Source organism: Culex quinquefasciatus, chromosome 3 (assembly GCF_015732765.1).
Source record: "Culex quinquefasciatus strain JHB chromosome 3, VPISU_Cqui_1.0_pri_paternal, whole genome shotgun sequence".
Classification (NCBI taxonomy): domain Eukaryota; kingdom Metazoa; phylum Arthropoda; class Insecta; order Diptera; family Culicidae; genus Culex; species Culex quinquefasciatus.
Window position 1 is genome coordinate 76,853,904 of NC_051863.1, and position 24,666 is coordinate 76,878,569.

Sequence of the window (24,666 nt, forward strand, 5' to 3'; positions counted from 1 at the left end):
CGTGAGGTATTTAGAGTTTCAATAATGTTTATTTATCGAAGATTGCAATAATTTTAATTGTTGACCGATTATTTATAAAAATATCGCCGGTAAAAGCTACAAAAAATATCAGCTTACGGAATTCATGATAGAGAAAACAACAAATTAAAATCACACCAATTTTCAATGTTACTCCGGTAATCGAAATGACAGTTGAAACGGTTTGTTATAACAATGTTACATAATGGAGTTATAAAAACTGACTTGAAACAAACTTATATAACTTTATTTCCAATGACAGCCTTTTCTGGAGTTAAGTTGTATAGCTCACTGCAGTATAACAAAGCTGACAGCAGCCTTCTTATTGACGTTTAGGCCAGCTTGTTTACTATGAAGCCTCGTGGAGAGATGTGGAAGCGCGCCTGGACCTGCCTGGAGATAACAAGAAGTCGTCGAAGTCATCGGATCGAATCTTGGGAAAGACGAAGTTCATCAAAAAATGAAAATCTAAAAGTTCCCCATGAAGAGGGTTTCACATGAATCACAGTTAGAGAGCGCGAAAATATTTTTTTTTCATGCGATTTCAATTTTTTTCTAAGTAAATCGGGCAGAAACAAGCGTACCAAAATAGTCAGAGATACTATTCATATTGGCTTCGTCGTTGATTGAAATTCTGATAAGAACTGTTTGTTTACATGTAAGTTGGGTAACGGTTAGATAACTGTTTTCAATCTATCTTTCCTTTTCAGTGTGCGCTTTGATTTGACAGCACAGCCGTTAACCACGCCCCTTTTTTTTCGTTGAATCTCTTGTTAGCTAGCACAGTGTTGTCAGATACATTTGTACAACTTACTCTGATAACTTGCATCTTATTCTGGCAAGTTATACAACAGAAAAAAGTGCGCTTTTTCCAATGCACAGGAGTTGTAGAACAAGTTGTGGTAACGAGGCCGTTCGGTTATACAACCAGTTAGGAAATACGTTTATCTGACAAAGTGTGTTGCTTGGGCCTAATCGCCAAACAAAAAAATACGGATCAAATTATTTGGGTCAAAGAACCCCCACTCCAAATTTGAGCCAAATCGGAGCACTTTTGATTTGGAGACTTCCTGTTTGACGTGGAATGGCTGCATATTTTTAATCAAGAAGGTGAAACACAACTGTTCTCAGGTGTTCTCGATTTATAATATTTTGCCTCCTCAATACTTTGCCAATGCAAAAAAAAAAAACTATTTTGACGAGGGGATTTTTTTTGTGTTTTTACTAATATACATACCTGCATTGTCAAAATAAGTATGCAACACTTTGTTCCGACTTTAAGGCTAATGGCCTAATGGCCTAAGCTTACATATAAAAAAAGTGAAAATAAAAACCCTTAACAATTCGACAAAGTAACTAGAAAGTTGTAGAATAGACCTAAACATACAAAGACTTTTAGTTAAGAAAAGCATTGTTTGTTTTGTAAAACAAAAGTTCTCAAAAGAACCTTCTGAAGCCGAGAAATTTTTGGTTTGGGCTGTAAAGGGTTGAAGTGGAGAGGAAACAAGAACAGGAACAGGAATTTGGCTGATTTAAGCGTGATCTACTATATGAATGAAGCCATAAAACAAAACAAAAAAATGCATAACAAAGCACATCGCTACGGTCGTCGATGTTAATCATTTCGTCAGCTGTGTGCTATCTTGTGACAGAGACCATTTTGGTCGAAAATGAGTTAATGATGTCGTTTTGCTATACTTAACAAACACTACAAGATGCTTTAACCCGATTTTGGAAACTCGCTTCCGTTTCCCGGATATCGCAATACACACTTGTGACATAGACCAATTTATCATCAAAATGATTGTGCACACTTGTGACACGTCATACATGTTGTTGGAAAATGTGGAAATTTTTTCTTGTTTTTCACAAGTTTATGTACAGTCATCCCACATATTCGGAACACCCACAAATTCGGAACACTTTAATGATAATTTGTCAATAGCATGCCAAAAGTAGCATTTCTGTCGACCTTACTATTGAAATTATTTACCAACAAACTTTAAAAATCGATTTTCTCAAAAAGTACTAAATGGTCGTTGTCACAAGATAGCACACAACTGACGATTTGCAGAAATATCGCAGAAAATCGCACGTTCATTCGCATAACTAACAAGAATGGCGTTGGTTGCCTGGTTAAAGCATAATCTAGCATGAAAACTACCTCAAACATCAATTATTTGCATGACCAACTGACATAATATTTGTGTTTTGTGATATTCAACAATTTTGCTTTATATTTGCAGCCCATCCCCCATAGCGTGTAGTTCTTCTCCTGAATAGCAATAACAGTGATAATTCAAAAAAAAAAACATTCCAACTAACATCGACACGTCCAACAAAGTGACTAATTATGAGTGAACGCTAAGTAACGTTACGCGGAAACGCGATAATCTGAGCAAAAGTGCGTGCGCGTTAATTAATTGTGTGTATTTGTACGCGATAAACTGTGCGTTTCTGAGTGTGTTTGTGCGTTTGTGACTGCAAAGCATGGCCGGTCCCCACCTGGACGAGTCCACCGTGACGACACCGTCGATAACCGGCGGCGTCGTTGTCAACACGGCGTCGCTCAGCCTGTCGCGGCCAACGAATTACGACAGCTCAATCTGCACCATCGACGACTTCATCTCCCACCTGAAGCACAAGGATCTGGAGAATGACGTATCGAAGTATCTGAGCCACAAGCAGCGGCCACTGTGCCGCAGGGTCCTGAGCTACCTGCGGACGGCCTGGATGGGCGCCAAGTTCACCTCGAAAACTGGTATTTATCTTATGGCAAGGCGGCCCAGCACAGTTCATAATAATATTTTAAGTTCACATCCCCCCCCCTCTTTTCTCTCGATGCACGGGATTCTGGACAAATATTGTCCACAGCAAAACAAGCAGCCGAAAAAAGCCGGCCGGGATGAAACTTTTTCGAGGGCATCGTGCTTGCTTTTCCCTTGTTTGCATGTTTGGTTTGTAAAAACATAACTCCTGGGTCCTTTGTGATGTGCTGTAGAGGCAGAGTCGAGTCGTTGTCCGATCTGCAGAGCATGATTTATGTTTCGACGCTATCATGCTATCTCGGCGCACGTCGCTTTTTGACGTTCCAAGAAAACGCGTTTCAATGTTTGACCTTGAATTATCAAAAAAGGAGCACGAAATGTAAACAATAACAAACCAGTATTGTTTGGCTGACCATTATGTGCATTGTATTGTCCCGAAGTTTAGTTGAATTTGGTTGCCGGAGTCCCGAGTTATAATGACAAATGTTTACGGTAGTCGGGCTTGTACGTGTGTCAAATGCGTTCTGACCGGAAATCCCTTTAGCCAGCTGTCGCACTTACAGCAATTTTCAGGCAGTGTCATGATAGCACGACAAGATGGAAACTTCTTTTATATGAAGAGTTACAACAATGCACGGGATTTTTTAGAATTTCGTTGAATATCTCAGGATTGAAATCGAATTTTGGGGATCTATGAATGTCAAAAGGTGAGACATTGTCAACTGCACAAAATGGCGTTCTTAACTCAATTTGGCCCAAAATGCACGTGTGACAAGATAGCACGACAGCGATGATTTTCGAATTTGGTTACAGTTGAGGGACATAAACTTCGAAAAATATTTGCAGCGGCCTAACTGAAATCAAGCATTAAATACCTTAACCCTTTCAACTCAACCCCGTCTTTAGGCGGACTTTGATCTAAAAATTCATCATAGAAAAATTTGCCAATCAATTTTTGATTTAAAAAAAAAGCATTGGAAAGAAGAACTCTTAAATTTATACAAAATTTTAGGTTTAAAAGTTATTATATGTCAAATGATTTTTTTTAGAAGTTGGCTTTGGCTGTATTTTAACTTCATTTTTTGATAAATATAAATAACATAAATAACAAAACTAAATTGAAACCAGGTGAAAAACTTTCTTTTTTGCAATTTCGTCGTGAAACTACTTGCTTTTCTGTCACTCTTGAAAGACGAAATAGCCTACTTTTATGTACCAAAAATAACTGAATCGAATAGCAACACTTTTCATAGGGGAGTGTGGGGTAATTTGGACACCCTAAGGAAATCGCTCTGTCACGGGCTGTATGGATATTTTAAAGGAATGTGGATGACTCCAGAGGATAATAGAGACCATATTTGACGGAAAAATATCATTCATTTCGATAAATTTTGATGAAAACCCCATTTTTATCGTAAAAATTAAAAGGTGTCCAAATTACCCCCACATTTTTGTGTGGGGGTAATATGAACACCCCTATGGGGTAATTTGGACATGCCTTGTGGGGTAATTTGGACATGCCTTTTACCCCACATGGTCATAACTTGTGGGGTAATATGAACACCTTTTGTGGGGTAATTTGGACACACGTTGAAGAATAAATTTAACATTTGATTTTTTGAGCATGTTTTTTATCCTTCAACCTGGTTTTGTAATTGCTTTATATTTTGAAGTGTTGTTTTGCTCACAATATTTCATCAAAGGTTTAAATAATGATTTTGTGATAGAACTATAATTCAATAGGAAGATAACAAATAGTTCAGTGTAGTATACATAATTTAATCATTAATACTGAAATGATTTAAACATTGATTCTGGATTAGGCACAAGTATAGTTTTTAGTGAATAAGGTATCGTTTATATTTATATAAATCAATCTTTATATAGAATTTATCAGTCTGAAAATATCATTTTTTTTATTTTACATTCTGTAGCCCTTCAAATTTAAATATTATTGTAAAGCAGCATAGAAATTAGAAATGTCAAAGAAATTAATTAAAAGCAATCAACATTAGAGTCTTGTTGAACGCCAAACGTACAGTAATCAGATTTTCATTAATTCGAATATTGGAATAAATTTATCTAAATTAAAAAAATAGGGGTTTCGTGAAAATCCCATTGCTCACATTCCTTTTTGATTGTTTTGACATATTAAATCCCTCTAAATTTATCTAAATCCCTTTAAAAACTCATCCAACCATGAAAGTTACTTTTTTGTTGCCTGACAGGTAGACATTCAGGTATGTCCAAATTACCCCACAAGCCATGTCCAAATTACCCCCACAGCATGTTCTATCATTAATTGCAATTTTTGATGATAAAAATGGATAAAATGCACAATTTTAATACGTACATATCTCAGGCATCGTCCAAGCAACCCCCTTCAACAAAAATTGTCCACTTTTCTGCCATATAACTCCTGCAAAACCTTATTTCCTAACCTTCAAATATTAGAATTTAAGACCGTACCAACCGGCCTTTGGAAACTTTTACATATTATACCAAAACTACTTAACCTATTCCAACTTTTTTGGTTTGTCCATACTCCTAGGCCATTACTAGTACTAGCCTTATCACTTAAATTTCCGTTTTCACTTTATATCCGAAGAAAATGTGATTTTTGAAGGGGTGTCCAAATTACCCCCACTGTCCATATTACCCCAAACTCCCCTAAATGCTGAAAAGTTCTACTTTTCAGCACTGAAATGGGTGTTGAGAAGTTAAACTTTTCAGCTCTTGTTTCGAAAAGTAACACTTTTCAACATTTTTTTTTGATTTAAACAATTTATTGACAAAATACATGAAAATTTGACTTAAAATTTTACTCAATGGGTGTTTTTCGGAATTGCAAAAAATGTTGTATGGAACTTGTTGCAAAACAGCACTTTTTTCAGCACTCTTCGTATTTATCCAACTCGGTGAACCTTGTTGGATAAATGTACGACTCGTGCTGAAAAAATCCTCTTTTAAAGGTTGTTAAAATGAAATTTCACTATAAAAAAATATTTCGAAAGTAATTTTTATAGCTCAGAGGATGTGGAAGAAAATTAAACTTCAAAGTTCAAGTGGGTACTGGTCTAATATTATTCATAGCCATTCGTCACCTCAGGCCAGACCCCCGCGGAAGTCACACGGCTGGATAAATATTTTCCTAAAAATCCAAAACCCAACACAAACGCAAACAATTCCGCTGGCAGGAAGAGTTGAATGGTGTGCGGGAGTGTCTTTTTTTGCGATTATGAAAAGCGTGTCTGTTTTCGCTGTCTGCTGGTGGTGTACTTGTTTTTGCACACACATGCTGAGTACATTCGCGCAATAAAACTTTGCGAGCTTGCCATATCATCACCCCGTGACCCGGGTTGTTTACCCCGGCTACCACACAGTCACTCAATTTGCAGCCAAACACAAATGTGGAATGGTTTTGTGTTGCGAGAAGGGGAAGAAGGGGTTGAACGCGATAATATGTTTCATTGTTTTATTTGACAGTCCAATTTATATGAATTGAACAATTTAATCAAAATCAGAAAAAATATGCATTTTTAAAGATATTTCCAGTCCATCCCATTTAACGCCACTTCAAAATGTCCGGGAATTCAGTGTACACTTTTGCCAAATTGTTCCACCGGTTGTCGTGTGTATCCTTTCATGAGGCCATATGTTGGGCACGTGTCCGTACAGCTAGCAAGTAAAAAAATGTATACAAAAAAAGAGTGCAATGTATATTTTCACAAAATAATGCCAACACAACAGTTGAGCATTCGTTGATTGCCGATGAAGTGATTATACTGCTCAATCATGTTCAGGAAACGACTGCTTACATATTCTGAAAGAGAACGAAAGGAACCGCCGGTAATGGCGTTTACAGTTTTCATTCACCATAATACACATGCTGATTGTTTGCCTCGACAAAGTGGGAAACTTGGTTAAGAAAACAGGTGCAAATTGCGTTTAACTGTTTGCATTATTATCCACTTGTTAAATATCACGTGCGGGAGGTTTATTTTTCACATAAACATGTAGAATCCAGAATTTAAGGTGGAAATGTTATCAAATTTAAGTTATGCTATGCATGTGTATTAAAAATTAAATTGATTCAGGGGTAATTTCAATCTATAGTTGAACGATTTTGATGAAAAATGATAAACATTCGACCATTTTTTAATTCTCAATTCGGTTGCCAAAAAATTATAAACATTTTGTTAAGCCTAATTTAGTAAACAGTTCTTCAACAAAAAGCACGCGGTCTATTTATACGAGCAAAAAGTGTTGTATTTTGTGACTTTGTCTCCCTCCAAAAAGTAGAATTTGAAGTTATGTTTTGTTGATGACGCACGGTAGATAAAATGGTTGTGATATTTGATCAATGTTTAGATCAGTGGCCCTCAACTACACAGCAAAAACTAATGTAAATTTGGAAGCTGCAATTTTGGAAGGTTGAATATTACCTCTTTTCTGATGTAAATTTACCTCAATTTAGACTGAAAAAGTGACATTACACCAGAAAAGTGGTAAAATTACAAATTTCCAGAGGTAAAATTACACCTTTTTTTCTGATATAAAAGATGTACTCCTTCCCAGATGTATTATTACCATGATTTTTTTTTCTGTGTACACAACCATGACTATTGCTGGCTATTTGATCATTTTTTTTTATTTTTGTAATTTTATGTTTTTTTTTCTAACTCTTCAAGTTAATTTTAGAGCGTAACATTGTACAGTCGACTCTCTGGTTGTCAATATCCAAGGGACCGTCGAAGAAGAGAATCATCAGTTTACAGAACGATGCAAAATGAAGACTCGATTGAAAATATTTTTTTCTTGATACCCAGCTATGGGAGAGAATCATGGCAACGTCCATCAAACAAAAACAAACTAATGTCAAACACCCTTAAAGGCTTCGTTTCGCCTAGAAAAATGTCTATGCAAGCCATGAGAATTAAGTGAAATTATTGACAACCGGAAGAGATTTTTAAAGCAAACAGAATCCAAGGGACCGTCGAGGAAGAGATCCTTCAAGCAAGGGAAAATATCGAGGAATGAAGATAATTGAAGTATGCAGATTGAAGGGACTGAAGAATTCATCGATAGATGGAGAATTATTGATATCGAGAAGATCGACAGCCAGAGAGTCGACTGTATCACAAAGTTGTAGTGTAAACAATTACACAAATTTAGATTCATAAATTTCAGGAGTTTGCTAATAATCATCACGAGTTATCGCGATTTTACGAAAAAAGTTTTGAAAAGAGAACCAAAAACGACGAACGACAAAATAAAGAGAAAAACTTTTTCAAAACTTTTTTTTCGTTAAATTACGATAACTCTACATTAACCCAGAAGGGTCATTTTTTCATTTAAATGAAAAAAAATCATTTAAAACTTTCGTGTTTTTTCCAACTATCTGGGTTATTTTTTTAGAGACTACACAGCAAAAAATCCGATGGTAAAATCGCATACAAAAGCATGCACATCACCTTCGTCAAAATAAACACTTAATATTACATACTGCAAACACAAAAAAAGTCGCAACCGACGGGATTCAAACCCAGCACCAACAGTATGGACTGGCGCCTTATCCTACTCGGCCATCAGACCGATGAAAAGTTGCAAAGATAAACGTATATATGAGCTTGACATTTCGGTCAAGTAGGTTTCCCATACTGATGGGCTACATATTTCAGGGTGTAAAATTACATAAAATTGCATAAAATAATGCAATATTTATTTTACACCCATGCCTTTTACACGCAGCTGGATTACTACTTTTTTAGCTGTGTAATAATGTTCTACAAAGTAGTAGAGTATACAGCAAAAAGTAGTAATCCAGCTGCGTATAAAAGGTTGGGTGTAAAATAAATGATGCATTATTTTATGAAATTCTATGTAATATTACACCCTGGGTGCAGAATAGTGGTCCGCAAAGCGGTCTCAATTTAAAACTGTCAAATCGGAACCAATTTACTGTTAGAAAAATGATGCCAAGAAATGGCAAGTATTGTAATCGATCTATAATTTATTTTGTCAGGAAAAAAAAGTCGCGGTGGCGGTGAGCTTTTGAGGTATTCAATGTAAACAAATCTTAAGAAAAGGGTTGAAATCGAGATTGGCATAATTCGTCGCTAACATTTCAATCCGTGCTTTGTCTCTTAGGCAAAACCTATGTTTACGAATTGTTTACGACGAATAATTATCAGTAACTATGGATGGCACTTGCCAAATGACATTGAATAATCTTACTCCTGTATTATCACTGACCTTGAAGGTACATAATCTCGTATCTTCCATTCGGTTGCTCTTCTTATGCACAAAATTCCTCCCACTTCTGACGCAGTTTTTCGTCACGTTGAAAACAAAGAAGGACTCTTTTGGTAGCCCATCATTTAGTCTACGAACAAAAAAGTGCGAAGAACTTAATTTTTCAGCGAAAACTTTAATATCATCAGGTCCAAAATGTTTCAAAACGAGTCACTTCAGCAGCAAAAACTATTTCACGCTTGAGCTTGAACATAGCCTTCTTCTTTGTTTATGTTTACAGCTGTAGTGCAGTTGTATAGGAACGTGGCGTTACATCGTGCTGCCATCTGGTTTTTTTAAGTGCAAGAGTGGAAAAGTGCTGAGTCATCGTCTAAAAATAGACGGCGTCCTATCTCGCCCAGCAAAATGAAGTCGATAAAGTAGTCGGTTTCGATGAGAAAAAGTGGAAAATGTGGTCTAAAAATAGCGACGCCATCCCCCTAATAGTGAGGAGCAGTGGGGATCATTCGAAAATCACGTTACGCATTCTGTCTTTTCAGCACCCAGATTACACCCTAGAATATGTAGCCCATCAGTATGGGAAACTTACTTGACCGAAACGTCAAGCTGATATATGCATTTATCCAATGATGGCCGAACGGGCTAAGGCGCCAGTCCTTACTGTTAGCGCTGGGGTTGAATCCCGTCGGATGCATTTTTTTTTTGTTTTTTTTTGTTTTTTTTTTCAATAATTGTACATGCAACGTGTAATATTAAGTGTTTTTTTTACGAAGGTGATGTGCATGCTTTTGCAAGCGATTTTACCATCGGATTTTTTACTGTGTAGACAATTACACAAACTTTGATATACAATTAAAACTCGCATTGTGCGCAGGCGTTACGCTTTGAATTTCGTTAAACACGGCATAATATTTTTGCAATCTTTTTGAAGCTAAATGTAGATTAGAACAAAACGAACAAAATGCTTCCAAAAATTTGCAAAAATATTATGCCGAGTTCGATAATTCGACGAAATACAAAGCGTAACTCCTGCGCACTATGCGATGTTTGATTGTATGAACAAATGAGGTTTGCTTAAGGGTTTGCTAGTAACCGTCACGAGTTGGTTGGTCGTTGAACATGGCCGTTCACGGTTACCCGCGACAGACACGAACGACGAAACAAAAAAAAAAAAAGCAAAACAGTAAATTCTCAAAACTTTTTTTTTTCGTAAAATCGTGATAACATTATTACACTCGGCAAAGTTCAAAAAAGCTTGAAATTTTAAAATGAAAAGCAAAAGGTTCTAAATGAAAAACATGTTTTCTAAAGGTTCTATAAGCTATAAAACCTATACTTTTCTTTAGTAAGAAAGGCAAAAACTCGAGAAAGGACCCTTCTGAGTTCTGGGCTAATGTAGATTCGAAAAGTAATTAAAATTTCCTATAAATGACATGTTCCAAAATAAAATTTGCGGTTGAGTAACGAAAAATGGCAGATTATATCAAACTTTTTTTTATTATCGATGAAAAATACATTTATTTTGAATTTTGAGTACGCTATCAAATCGAGCATCCAATTTTACAATACAGTTCCTTAGACTCCAAATTTCCATCTCATCACTTTTTCAGGCTGCAAATTATTGAAAAAGATGTCTTTTTCGCTTGTATAAATATTGCCGCCCTTCGTCACGAGATATCAAAAATCGAACCAAGGATTCGTGATCAGGGACAAAAGATACCTCTAAGGACAAAGTTTCACGCAAATCGAAGAGGGATCGGGGCAACTTTTCCCGATTTCGTGTGAGTTTTTAGAGCGCTACTCATATAATAATGAGAAGATTATTAAAAATCTCTATAGTTAGCCAATAGCCATCATAGCCAATTAGGCTATGCTGAACATTAGTTAGAAGGTTTCAAATATTTTGTGAACTTAGAATAGATCAAAATATGCAAAAACTGGCTTTTGCCCCTGTTTTTGTATTCAAACGTTAATTTATTTATTTTCTGAATTTTTACCAGCTTTAAAAAAGTAAAATTATCAGCACATAAGTCCATCCTAACTCAAACTATTTTCATCAACACTTCCGAAGTATAATTTACTAATTACACAGTTATTTGAAAAATCAAATTTCACTTTACTCTAAGACCGTTGCCACTGCATAATAGAAGCCTTTTTTACAGTTTCGAAAGTATACTTCCCTGTACTCTGCTAAAGCAATAATCAATATCCGCTTCTACACACTTGTTTCCGTCGTCATCTACAATATTAAGATGTTTGGCATCTGACAACTTGGGCTGTTCCGTTCTGAGTTCTCGCTTGTTTGTTTGTTTATCTATCGAGCAAAGACTTGAGAAGGGCCAGCAATGAAGCGCCACAAGATTGATTTATATTTATCCAATTCGTGACTCAGCCTGAAAAGAATACGTCAATATTTTGAGAAGTTGCTGCCCTTCTCCTCGAACCGGCTTTTCGTCAATGAGGAAGTGGACAGGCGATTGAGTGGAGACAAATGGTTAGGTGACTGAATAATCGGTTTTTGATACACTCTGCCTTTCGGAAAAATAACTCGCAGAGATTTGAAAAATAGATGGTGCTCCGGGTGATAAATGGTAGTCCAAAAATATCACCAGTTATTATCTTTTATACACATGATTAGAGGTGAAAATGGCTGATTGCACAAAAGCTCACCAATTTGCCAAATCTTAATAAGATTATCGAGCCAGCAAGCTTAAACAATGGCCTCTGCAATTGATGAAATTTTGACAGTCTCTTCGAATCTGTTATTTAATCACTTCGTTGTTGTTGTTGTATTATCGAATCATGATGAGATTCGACGGAAAAGTGGCTCGCACTTTCAATCCGGGGAGTGCGTGGGCGTGTTTGTCGAATAATTAAATTTGCATGAATGGCTTCATTTTTGCAAGTCAATTCAAGCTTGAATGTTATCATACCGCCATCTGTTCGGGCGGACCGAAATTTTCCAGCCAACGATGATGATGATCAGTTTTATGCAGCATCAGCGTCATGTTTCAAGGATAACGGAAGGACCATTATTCCGCGTTTCTCACACACACGCGTAAACATCCGCGGGTCGTAAAAATGAGAGCAACGGTGGCCACGAGCGACCGCAAACGGCCAATGTGCTCCCCTCGGGAGTTTTTCTCCAAAGACAAACACCCAACAGGACCTGGCCATCTCCTGGCATGTTTACAGCTTTGCGAGACACCCGCAACTGGTGCACGTGGCCATCAAATTAAACTCAAATTCCCACGGCACCGGAAAACTTTATTACCGTTGTCATCAGAGCATAAATTTTCGAACCGTGGCAAAATAATCCACGCCCCAGCTAGGGTTCTGGGATGTTGCCAAATGTTGGCCAAAGTGAACCCCACAAAAAGTGCGAAAAGTTGAACCAGGTGCGACCCTCCCCCGGAAAACACCTGCAGATTCTCAGGCTGATGTCCCAAATCAAATTTCGCTCTAGATGCAACACTCAGTTGAATTTGTGAAGATGGATTGAAAAATTTAGTTCAATAAAAAGTTTTGAATATTGTTGAAACAGAATCCAAAAGTGTTATCTAGTTAAAGGGTTTCTATTTCATTTCAATAAATTTTATAACTCATCTTCAATGTCAGACTTTAAAGCATTTAAAATTTAGTGAATTTTAAGCAAAATTGTATTTAAAAATTGCAAGAAACATAATGGCTATCAAAGTAACCTCTGAAAACAGGATTGTGTATATTTAATTCACGTGGCATTCAAATTAAATAAATGTTTAGCCCCACTATGGTTTTTCCCCGTACAAAAATTCAACTTATTGTATGGACCGTTGATTTTCACCAGACTCTCCCCATTCCTCTCTTCTAAGGCAACGTTGGTAAAGGATGGGCCCTTGACGATATTCGAAAAAGTATTTTTAACCCTGTACGTGGTGATTAGAACTCGGATTAATCAATTGCTCTAAACAATCCCTCTACAAACCAACCCCGCCTTTAGACGGGCTTCGATTGAAAAAATTCCACAATTTTCCAACCAATTTTTGATATTTTAAAAGCATTGGAAATAAGAACTCTTAACATTTAAGAAAGGGTTGGAAGATTTACTTGTTCTACGTCACTTTGCCAATGTTTTAAAAATGATTTATTTAGGGGTCAACTTTGGCAGTGTTTTTTACTAACATTTTCCCTATGTTATGAGAAATTACAGTATGTAAAAAAAGTATTTACACCCCTTAGGCACTATGCACATTAGAGTGTAATATGGTTGTATGGAAAAAAATAAAGCTGTCCTAATTTAGTGAGCAGAGCACTTTTTTAGTTCCTTCTGGGTCCTAAACAACTTCTCAAAGTTTGGGACCGATTGGTCTAGTCCTCACTTTGCGCAAAGCGATTCAATTTTCCATATAAATTTGTATGGGGAAAACCATTTTTTTGGATTTTGATATTTATCAAATCCACGTTTCATGTTGTATCAAAACCGGACTCATATTCGGGTGCTCTGAAATGTCCTCAACAACTTTGCCGGAGAGAGTATGGTGCTAGCTTGCCCCTAAAAAAAGATACAACGTGTTCAAAACTCGTCTAAAACGTGTTTTTTGCTCGAAAATCACGTTTTAGACGAGTTTTGAAGACGCTATATCTTCTTTCAGGAGCAAGTTAACACCATACTCTCTTCGGCAAATTAAAGAGGACATTCCAGAGCATCCGAATATGAGTCCGGTTTTGATATAGCATGAAACGTGGATTTGATAAATATTAAAATCCAAAAAAAATATTTTCCCCATACAAATTTATATGGAAAATTGAATCGCTTTGCGCAAAGTGAGGACTAAACCAATCGGTCTCAAACTTTGAGGAGTTGTTTAGGACCCCAAAAGGAACTGAAAAAGTGCTGTGCTGGAAAATCGATTTTGATATTACACCCTGATGCACATATTGTGATGAAACATCTAAACAAATTAATGTGGACAGAAACCTAGTACTACGTTCTGTTCAGAAACTCATGCCAAACATTTTGCTACAAAAAGCTCATGAAAAGATTATTTCTATAAAAGGGTATATAACATTAGGGTGTAATATCAAATTAATTTTCTATACAAATTTGCATGCGAACAATATTTTTTTTGAATTTTGATATTTAAAAAATCCAAGTTTCACGCTATACTCAAAACAGATTCATATTCGGATGCTCCGGAATGTGCTCTACAACTTTCCCCAAGAGAGTATGGTGCTAACTTGCTCCTATGAAAAGATATAGCGTGTTCAAAACTCGTCTAAAACCTGTTTTTTGATCGAAAATCACGTTTTAGACGAGTTTTGAGGACGCTGTATCTTTTTATAGGGGCAAGATAGCACCATACTCTCTTCGGGAAACCAAGATAGCACCATACTCTCTATAGAAAACCTAGATGTATGGGTATCAAAAGATCGGAATTTTTTATGGACTTTCCGATGCCACATAGGTTGACTTGTGAATCGTGGATCGGTTCGGATGCCGGCGGATTGTCCGACGACGTAATTCCGGGTTGGTACGAAATTTCAATGAAAAATCTATTCTATCGATACAAAGACCCCCAAAACTGTGTTATACCCACTCTAAAATGTTTATTTTGCAATTCTATGATAATATATTGACATTCATTTGAATTAAAAGTTTGCAAAATTAAGTTTAGATAAGTTTTATATAGAATTTCCAGTGTTATATAAACTTTTATACTAAGTAGTTAGCGAAATGTTTGTCATGAGTTTCTGAACAAAACGTAGTACTAGGTTTCTGTCAAACTTTTTTTTTATATGTTTTATCACAAAATGTGCATAGTGGCCAAGGGGTGTAAATATTTTTTTTACTTACTATAAGTATTCAGTAATTTTTGTAGTGTCCCAGACTATGCATCTACACATTTTTTAAATTTAAATGGTAATGGTTCGATTGTATAGCAGAAAATCTAAAAAAACAAGCAAAAAATTGAACAATTGTCTGTAAAAACATGAAATATTTAGATAGGAAAAATGTTAGCGAAAAAATTTACATAAACGTATCTTTAAAATTCAAATAAAAAAATCAACAAACAAATATTTTACTTGAAACCACTTTTAAAAACTCGCGTAGTGCGATGCCTTCCCGTTGCACCTTAAAGGAAATTTTTTATTTTTATTTGATAATATAATTATAAGAACGTCCAATTTCCCTGAAAACGGGAATTTCCGTGGTCATGAAAAGTATTTTTCAATACATTTGTTACGTTTTTTCATAGTTTACATTTCTAGGTTTGAAATCACAGAATTAGTTGATTACCATTAGCTAGTGATAATCTTGATTTCATTTTGAACAGAGGAAGCCGTTTTAGAATAGCTTAAAGCATTTGAAATTGGAAATTTGTATGACACATTCTCTAACGACAAAAAAACTCCCGTTTACGCTGATAGGTTTAGCATTTTAGATATTTATTCGTTTTTTATAAGTCCAATCATCAATCGTAGCTGGATTAATGATGACATATGTTTATCATAACCAAAACATAAGTTATTAATTTGTATGAAACCAAAAAGCGTCGAAATTTCGCTATTTCTAACTCCGTTGTATCGTCACGGAGTAATCGACGTGGCAAATGAAAAGTTAGACATAAAATTAGTTTTACTGTAGAAAATTCAATTTCTAAATCTCAATTTTCCATGATTTTTCAGGATGTTGTCGTTAACATATCAAAAAAAAAAACCTTTCAACAGCTTTCTGAGAAATGATTTTTGAGAAAAATGTATCGAATTTCAGTTTATCAATCAACCTAAAAGTACCATGCTTCTCCTTCGAAACGAGCTCCCAGTAAATTTTGCTGTTTTATGTTCAATTAAGGTGAAGCCGTTGAATTAATCATCACTATAAAAAAAGTGTAATAAATTCAATTTAACGAATTTCAGCACCAAAAGGAATCAGCATGTGCCGGTTGTTGCCTTCTTGAAGCCACTGAAGGAATTTTTGATCTAGGCATCATTCCCAATCGGTCATTGTTTAAAAAAAACATTCAAAGCTTGATTCAGAATGTTGCAATCAAAACATGGGTTTCTTTGTGTTGTTTGTAGAAGCATTCTACATACACAGCAATAAAGATAGTAATCCAGCTGCGTAAATTTTTTTAGTAAATTTTTCATTATTTTATGAAATGTTATGTAATATTAAACCCTGAATTATGCAGCCCACAAGTATGGGAAACTTACTTGACCGAAATGTGAAGCTAATATATGGGTTTATCCTAAGAGCATTTCATCGGTTTGATAGCCGAGCGGGTTAAGGCGCCAGTTCTTACAATTGGTGCTGGGTTTGAATCCCGTCGGTTGCATTTTTTTTGTGTTTGCAAAAATTGTACATGCAGTGTGTAATATTAATTGGTTATTTTGACGAAGGTGATGTGCAGGCCTGCAAAATGTTTCCAACCCAGCGTACACATGAAGCAAACCAAAATGTCAGTTCACTGCTAGCATCTGACTGTAAGCCTACTGTGTCCGTTCAACCACTGCCGCCTGACTCGTGCTGGTCGGCTGCTGGAGAATGAGAGACGTGAAAAAATGAGCTACACTCACTCAATTCGTGTCGTATGACTGACTCGTAAAATCCTCTCTAAACACTATTTTGAGTATTTTTAAACAATTGAATGGTTCTAGACTGTGCAAAGCACTTAAAACAACCATAATTTATATTCAAAATTACATTTCCACGCATAAATACCAACTTTTTGTGTAAAAACTTGTTTCTTTATGTGTGTGCGTGCAACGTCGAATGAGCGTTGGTCGACTACTGCCTCGCATTGCAGCTGCTCAGTGAGCTAGGGCACTCACGACTGAGTCGGGTTTGTTTATGTCACGGTTTTGTGGTTCAGTGAATGGATCTGAAAAAATCGTGTATGCGTCGCCGATTTTCGCGTCATGACCCCTGACATTTTCAGCTCTGGTGATGTGCATGCTTTTGCATGCGATTTTACCATCGGATTTTTTTTGCTGTTTATAGTGATTATTTTTTCATTTCAATATACTATTTCTGAACCCAGAAAACAGAACCATCATTGATATCATTGCCCCAAAAGTGAAGGACACCTTCTACCACCTTAATGTACCGAATTCCGCTAATTTTGCAAACAAAAAAAATGTCACTAATTTTGTTAATGGATATTCACCATTTTTGGATATGTTACGTCAAACATCTTGAAAATCACAGAAAATATTTTCTGCGGAGTGCTCTTTGATGCTCATTTGATCTGTAAGTGTATTCTGCTATGTTTTTTTTAAATATCTTGGTATTTTTCATTTGAATCTCAACTAGGGGAACAGCATCTAACTTCATAGTGCCTCCAATGTTGGCATATCAGCACTTTGACGTTCAATTACACACAGAAAAAAAATAATGTAAAATTGGAAGCTTTAATTTTGAAAGGTTGAATATTACCTCTTTTATGATGTAATTTTACCTCAATTTAGACTGAAAAAGTGACATTACACCAGAAAAGTGGTAAAATTACACATTTCCAGAGGTAAAATTACACCTTTTTTCTGACATAAAAGATGTACCCCTTCCCAGATGTAATATTACCATGATTTTTTTTTCTGTGCAGTTAATTCTTTGGCAAATTTTTGGAACACCCTATTTCGAATAAGACTACCGTAGTCGCCAAACAAAAAATACGGGTCTAATTATTTTAACCATGGAACTCTTTTGCCAAATTTGAGCCAAATTGGGGCACTTTTGATCTGGATCCTTGACGTGGAATCGCTAAAAGGATATTTTTTTTAAATAATTCAGACCAAAAAAATATCTGCGTAGGAGTATGACTTTCTCTTCAACTGAGTTTACGAGCAAACTGCTAGCGAAATTCCATGGGGGTACGTGAAACCGTTCCGGAATTTGGTGATTTAAGTGAAACGATAATGGTCCTGTACACCCTCCGCCCATAAATAAGACCCATTACCCGGCGTGACATTAGGACTCTTTGGCGAAAGGCTCGACCTATTTTTTGAGTACCCACCAACACCCAAACCTCTGCGTGCGATAAGAATCTGCTCATTTTCCTATTCGATTTGCGAAACAGCCCTCATCACCGCGCACACAGCACTGCCTGGCTATCTGGAGGGTGGGCATTTTCCACAAAAGGTACTTGGAATTTGCTCAACCTTTTGTGGCATTAGGATATCGAAGCTGAAAACCTAATCCCAAATGTGTTGTGTCTAACTTTCGTCCCCTTCCTTTTGGACATAAAGTTGTTGAAAAATTCAAATTCAATTTAACCTGGGGCGAATTTGATGGAGGAAAAAACGTAATGCAGAGTAAAGCAGAGGGTACCGAAAACATTTAGATTTTTATCCAATTGCTTGTTCGGTGCTGGATTTTTTTTTTTTGAAAATCAAAGTGTAATAAATCATACAGAAATTCAATTAAATCTGCAAAGTTGTTTTAGAAAATTACCATGAATTTATCTTGCGCCAACATTACCTTGCGTAGGACGGATTTATCCGAGCGCAATTAAACATTTTTGAGAAGGGTTGTTATTTTAAAATTCCCACAAAGATTCTTGAAACAATTTAAAGAATTAAAATGCTGAAAACAGTGTTGTAGGTAGTTGGAAGATATAAAGTCCTCTTATGAAGCAACTGTCAATGGGCTTTCATATGAAAAAGTACCCTTTTTTCATCAATTTTAATAAGATTTTCAATGTCAAAAATAAGAATTATGTGAATGCAGTTTAAGTTCATTTCAGTAATTAATTCATATTCATTTCCAAAACGATTCGTGTACGTTTTAGTTGTGTTTCAGTTACTTTTTGTCCATATCGCGAAAATCCTGTCCTACATATAAAAAAATACTTTCTTCCCTTCCCGCCCGGATTGTATTAATGTGGTTCCCTGTTATTTACGTCTACATATCTAGACTGCGAGCTCGAGGAGATCGCGTCCCCGCCCAAGTACCGCCCGGAGTCCATCGCGGCCCTGTGCGCAGCGACGCGGTTCACCGAGGCCGAGATCAAACGGATCTACCGGGGCTTCAAGGCGGAGTGTCCGGCCGGCATCATCCGAGAGGAAACGTTCAAATTTATCTACGCCCAGTTCTTCCCCCAGGGTGGTGAGTATTTTTCGTTATGTTTGCTTCATTGTGGATGTTAAAGGGGCTAGATATAGGACATATAGATTTTGGCAAAACGTTGAACAGAAATCGCCTCCTGGCAAGGATTAAGCCTCCACTCGATGGCTAACATTCAGCCAGCCCAAATGATGGTGATGCAATGAAGAAGTTCTGGCCACGTGCTGTGGGGCGGTCGTTTTTGGCTTTCCTGTGGGGAGTCGAGGAAAAATGGAGTGTGCAAAGATTGAAAGATTGCAAAGATTCGCATCGAATTGGTCCCTGGTGGCTTGACGTTTGAAAAATTTACGTGTTTGCTTTCGCCTCGGAGGGATTTTGCAACTCCTACACACAGCTCGTATTTCAATGTCGAAAATTTCTTAATAGAGCTGTCTTTACTGGAATGGGCTATATGCTGCGATTGGTAATGAGAGAATATTGGAAGCGATTCGTTTTATTATTAGCTGTGCTTGAGTTTTTTTTCTGAAATTTACGAAAATTGTTATCGTTTTACATCGTTTTTTGAAGGCTTTCCGTAAAAAGTAATATGTAATGAATTTAAACTCTACATTCACAGCAAACACAAACCTTTACGCCCACTACGTGTTCAACACATTAGATAAGGACCATACAGGGATTCTAAGCTTCGAGGTAAGCTCTTCACAGAGCACAATTGTCCACCCCTAAAAGTCGAATAAACTCTAATTGTATGTGCCCCTCGATTCGTTCACCCCCGTTTGTCCAGAACTTTGTCCAGGGCCTGTCGATACTGTCCCGAGGTACACTGGAGGAGAAGCTGTGCTGGACGTTCTCGCTTTACGACATCAATCACGATGGCAAAATAACCCGAGAGGAAATGACTGACATCGTGACGGCCATCTACCTGCTGATGGGAGACCGCGAGGACGGCGGCTCGGACGAGGCCCAGATCAAAACCAAGGTGGACCAGATCTTTGAGGTGGGTTGTCTTCGGGAGGGCATTTTTTTTATTGTTGAGCCATTTTTGCGCTATTATTTCAGAAAATGGATACCAATCGCGATGGTGTGATAACGATAGAGGAATTTCTGGACTGCTGCCAAAAGGACCAGCTCATCTCGGACTCGATGGGGGTGTTTGACTCCACCATATGACCTTTGGAGAAATTGCATTCGCTTCCGGCGTATGTAGCGAGTCAAGGAAAGTTTGCTGATACCACCGAGAGTTTGAGTCAGCACACTGATAGTAAATATTGTTTGAAATTAGTAGGCTCCAATTGTAATTTATTGTCGCGGGCTTTTTGTTGCAGTGTATAAATCGGACACAACCAACGGACCAAGGACAGGGGAGATCCACAAGACTGCCAGCGTTCCAAAATCACAAACGTCAGCCAACAGCAATCCGGCGAGCAAGTCCACCCGTTCAAGCAATCGTAAGCAATCCATCCTGATGAATGGCCGGGCCAAGCAGAAGCCGGGCAGCATCCGGTCCCATCATCATCACCACCACCAGCAACAGCTCAAGCACTACCACATTCCCTTCGATACGTATCAACAGCAATCGGTGGCGCTTCAAGGCGCTCCCAGAAGAACCTACCCCGCGTCCGGATATGCCGACTTCCCCCCGCAGATGATGACCGGAGGGATCGCCACCATCACCCCGCTGGCCGCCGCCGGTACCCTTAACTGCCATCCACCCCCACCGATGCCGATGCCAGTGTCGGAACTTCCCACGCTGGTCAAGGTCAAGGCATGGTACACCGTCTCCAAGCAGGGCCTGACCTACTGAAGACTTCTCCCCTTGGCTGAAACTTGGAACTATTTGCAACCTGTAGCTTTAAACTGAACGTAAAACTTTACTGAGAAAGGTGTGTCGACCGGAAGTAGTCGTTTATAACTATGTTTAGGCGAGAATTTACCCCCCAAGCCGTTTTGTTAGCCGTAGTTGTAGGATACAAAGTTGACCGGATGCGTTATGTTTGACCACATGGTTCGCTCTGAAAACTCATTTGGTAATCACCATGCGGTTGTCACTCTGGAGTTATTTGACATTATTAAATTATTTCAATGTGCAATATGAATTTAAATGATTTGAAATTATTCATAATTCACTGCCCGTTCATTTTTTTTCAACTGTTAGAAAGTTTGAATTAATAATTTTTCACAAATTTCGTTAAAAGGGCGAACCACGGTTGTGGACCCAAATAGGAACAGGTGGTCCACTTTGGATGAAATACATAATTCAAACTAAATTGTAATACTCAAAATACAAAAATCGGAACAATTGTTTAGATACAGTCGATTCTCTGGCTGTCGACCTTCTCGATATCAATAATTCTCCATCTATCGATGAATTCTTCAGTCCCTTCAATCTGCATACTTCAATTATCTTCATTCCTCGATATTTTCCCTTGCTTGAAGGATCTCTTCCTCGACGGTCCCTTGGATTCTGTTTGCTTTAAAAATCTCTTCCGGTTGTCAATAATTTCCCTTTCTCATTTTTCTTGGCGAAACGAAGCTTTGAAGGGTGTTTGACATTAGTTTGTTTTTGTTTGATGGACGTTGCCATGATTCTCTCCCATAGCTGAGTATCAAGAAAAAAATATTTTCAATCGAGTCTTCATTTTGCATCGTTCTGTAAACTGATGATTCTCTTCCTCGACGGTCCCTTGGATATTGACAACCAGAGAGTCGACTGTATATTTTTTTGGCACAAGATAATTTATAAATCGATCACCAAATTTCAAACTTTGAAGTTTTATAAATACTGCTAATTCTATTTAGACGTTTGTCCCGATTTGACTCATTTAACGCTTTCGTGTGAACGATTTTTTTATTGACCACCCGCAAAAAAATTGATAAACACCGATTTTTCATTTCGCTTTTACATACCAAACATTAAATTGTTCAAAAATAACAGTGAATAAGTGGGCCAACTGTCCGTGCACTGGACTCATGTGCTTATTTCTGAAATGGTAGTGCAGTAGGGTGGCAACAAATAAATGATTTATTGGGACACCTTTGCCTCGATTTCTTTGGCAGGTGCTTAAGCACCTGTGCCAATTTTGAGCCAAATCGGTTAAGTAGTTCAATGTTGAATTTTTTTTTGCAGTCATTAACGCATTTTCACATCATTGTTCTGTTATTTTGAAGCAACATATGATTTAGAGTTTTTAAAATTTGTTTTCATGATTTATTAACATGGTGGTTTGCTAGAGCATTTTGCTTATTTTTATTTAAATTCCAATAATTGTTTTGTGAAAAGTTTTACGTCATAATTTAATTGTTAAAACAAAAACTAAACCCATTGTTAAGAGATAACAACTTGTTTTACATCCAAAGTTGTTGTGTGCCTTTTCAAATATTTCAATTCTATATGGGTCATTCCATCTGAAGCGGAACAGCATTTGAAAATTACCCTCTCCGATCCTGCTCAAATTTGGCAGGGCTGTTGATACTATCAAAACATGCAAGAATCCCGAATTTCATCCAAATCGGACCACCCCCTCCATTTTTGTACCTCCCCAAAAAATCGACTTTTTGACGATTTTTGACCAAACCTCCTAGTTTGAAACGACGATAGCTCAGGAACCACAAATCTTAGAGGTCGGTCTTAGACTCAATTTTGAAGGAAATTGGACGTAGAATCCATTTCCGTGATCAAAATTTAGATTTATTTATTTTTTCTACCTGTATTGCGCAATTGAAAACTTTAAACGGCCGTATCTCAAAACACCCCAACTTATTTTTTTTATTTGACCTCACCATCGTGTTCCCCGGCCAATTTTACATAAGAATCACTTATCGACAGAAATGAATATGTTTTGTTCCAGAGATATCGAATTTTAAAGTTTTGTGTTTTCGAGAATACCTACATTAGCTTCATTCGCCGCATCTGCTAGAAGCACACAGGCGGGCTGATCAATAACTGCTACCTGGTCATTTATTGAAATAATATTTCATCATAAATAATCTTTATCAAATTGGGCAAAAATTAACTGTATAACACTGTAGGAAACTGGAGTTTAATCGCGAATGTTTATCTGTTAAAAACAATGAATGAAGTGAATTTCTGTGCTAACTCACAGGACAGAGCAATAACGACACACAGTAAAGGGCAGAATTGGATTCCGATGCAAAATGCAATTAATCTTGTTAGTAACACTGAACAATAAGTGCACGATACATTATTGAGTTAAAAATATGAATTAAAATGAATAAAATTTGTTGATTTGTTTTACTCTAGTGAAGGACGATCACAAGGAGTAGGAAAAGGATTTCTGTAAAGTATTAAACTGAAAAATGTAAGAAAATCACAAAGTTTGATCTGCTGCAAAGCGGCTAATTCCCCAAATTTTGTTGCGATGATTTCGACATCGTCCGAACAACAGTGTTTTTTTTCTTCTGTCATTCTTGGATTCTTGGAACACAATACGGCTGCTGTCCTCACGTATAATGGATTTTTTTTTTAAATAAAATGTACCTTGACCAAAATCATCTTTTAAGCAAATGGAGCTGGCTCACAATATAAAAATTGATTTAATATGATCAATCTTTTAACCCATAAATGAGATTTGCCAAATTATGGTAAAGTGTCAATAATAAACTATAATAATAATAAAGCAGGTTTTTGAGTTTTTGCTGAATGGTACTATTTTGCTACCGCCCATGATAAAGGCCCTAGTCATGGCCTCGGAGGTTCTCTAAAACGGTTAGCAACACGTAAATAAACGGTGCATTCAAAATAACCCAATAAATATTTTTTTCACAAAAATAGATTGATCAAGGTAGGGGAACAGCATCTAATTCCAGCGTTCTTATAATGTTGCCATATCAGCGCTTTGGCATTCAATTACAGCTGATTAAAAGCGTTTTCAACTGAAATCGAGTGATAAATAGCTCAATAAGAAAGAAGTGAACAAGCAAGTTTCTATCAAAAGTTTTGCAAAATTTGTTGTTTAAATAGTGAAAATCTCGGGTGAGTTTTCAAAAAGCCGTAAGAGCCACCGTGACCTCCGACACTAATATTTGTTTTTCTCCCAATTGTAACAAGATTTATTTTTTTTTCAGTTTGGGGCACTTGAGAGACGAGTTGATGAACAATCTTAAGCATTTTTGAAATTTGTTTTTTCGTAAGTAGGTCGGATACCGATGCAAAATAGGCTTTGTTTACCATTGGCAATTACGGCTTTTTGTTTTAACCTGCCAAACATACGAGAATTTCCCCTATTAGCCATTTGAATAAATATTTGCGTAAAATTATAAAAAGATAAATTAAATTAACTATCTCCCAGAACACCAGGTAGCAGTTATTGATCAGCCCGCCTGTGTGCTTCTAGCAGATGCGGCGAATGAAGCTAATGTAGGTAATCTCGAAAACACAAAACTTTAAAATTCGATATCTCTGGAACAAAACATATTCATTTCTGTCGATAAGTGATTCTTATGTAAAATTGGCCGGGGAACACGATGGTGAGGTCAAATAAAAAAAATAAGTTGGGGTGTTTTGAGATACGGCCGTTTAAAGTTTTCAATTGCGCAATACAGGTAGAAAAAATAAATAAATCT

At 36.9% G+C, this 24,666-nt stretch overlaps 1 protein-coding gene across 5 annotated transcripts in view; it reads left to right on the forward strand.

Annotated features, from left to right (window-relative positions):
- Positions 1-20,551, forward strand: part of LOC6033823 (Kv channel-interacting protein 4) — a 47,338-nt gene extending 26,787 nt beyond the window's left edge. For 4 of the 5 annotated variants that reach the window (XM_038264186.1, XM_038264187.1, XM_038264189.1 and 1 more), the window contains exons 2-7: positions 2,265-2,779; positions 18,928-19,125; positions 19,700-19,773; positions 19,868-20,080; positions 20,143-20,344; positions 20,409-20,551. In XM_038264186.1, coding sequence (XP_038120114.1) covers positions 2,509-2,779; positions 18,928-19,125; positions 19,700-19,773; positions 19,868-20,080; positions 20,143-20,253 — 867 coding nt within the window. In that variant the 5' untranslated portion in view covers positions 2,265-2,508 and the 3' untranslated portion in view covers positions 20,254-20,344; positions 20,409-20,551. The remainder of the gene's footprint in view (positions 1-2,264; positions 2,780-18,927; positions 19,126-19,699; positions 19,774-19,867; positions 20,081-20,142; positions 20,345-20,408) is intronic. The other variant, XM_038264190.1, reaches the window with a different exon arrangement.
- The last annotated feature ends 4,115 nt before the right edge of the window (positions 20,552-24,666 follow it).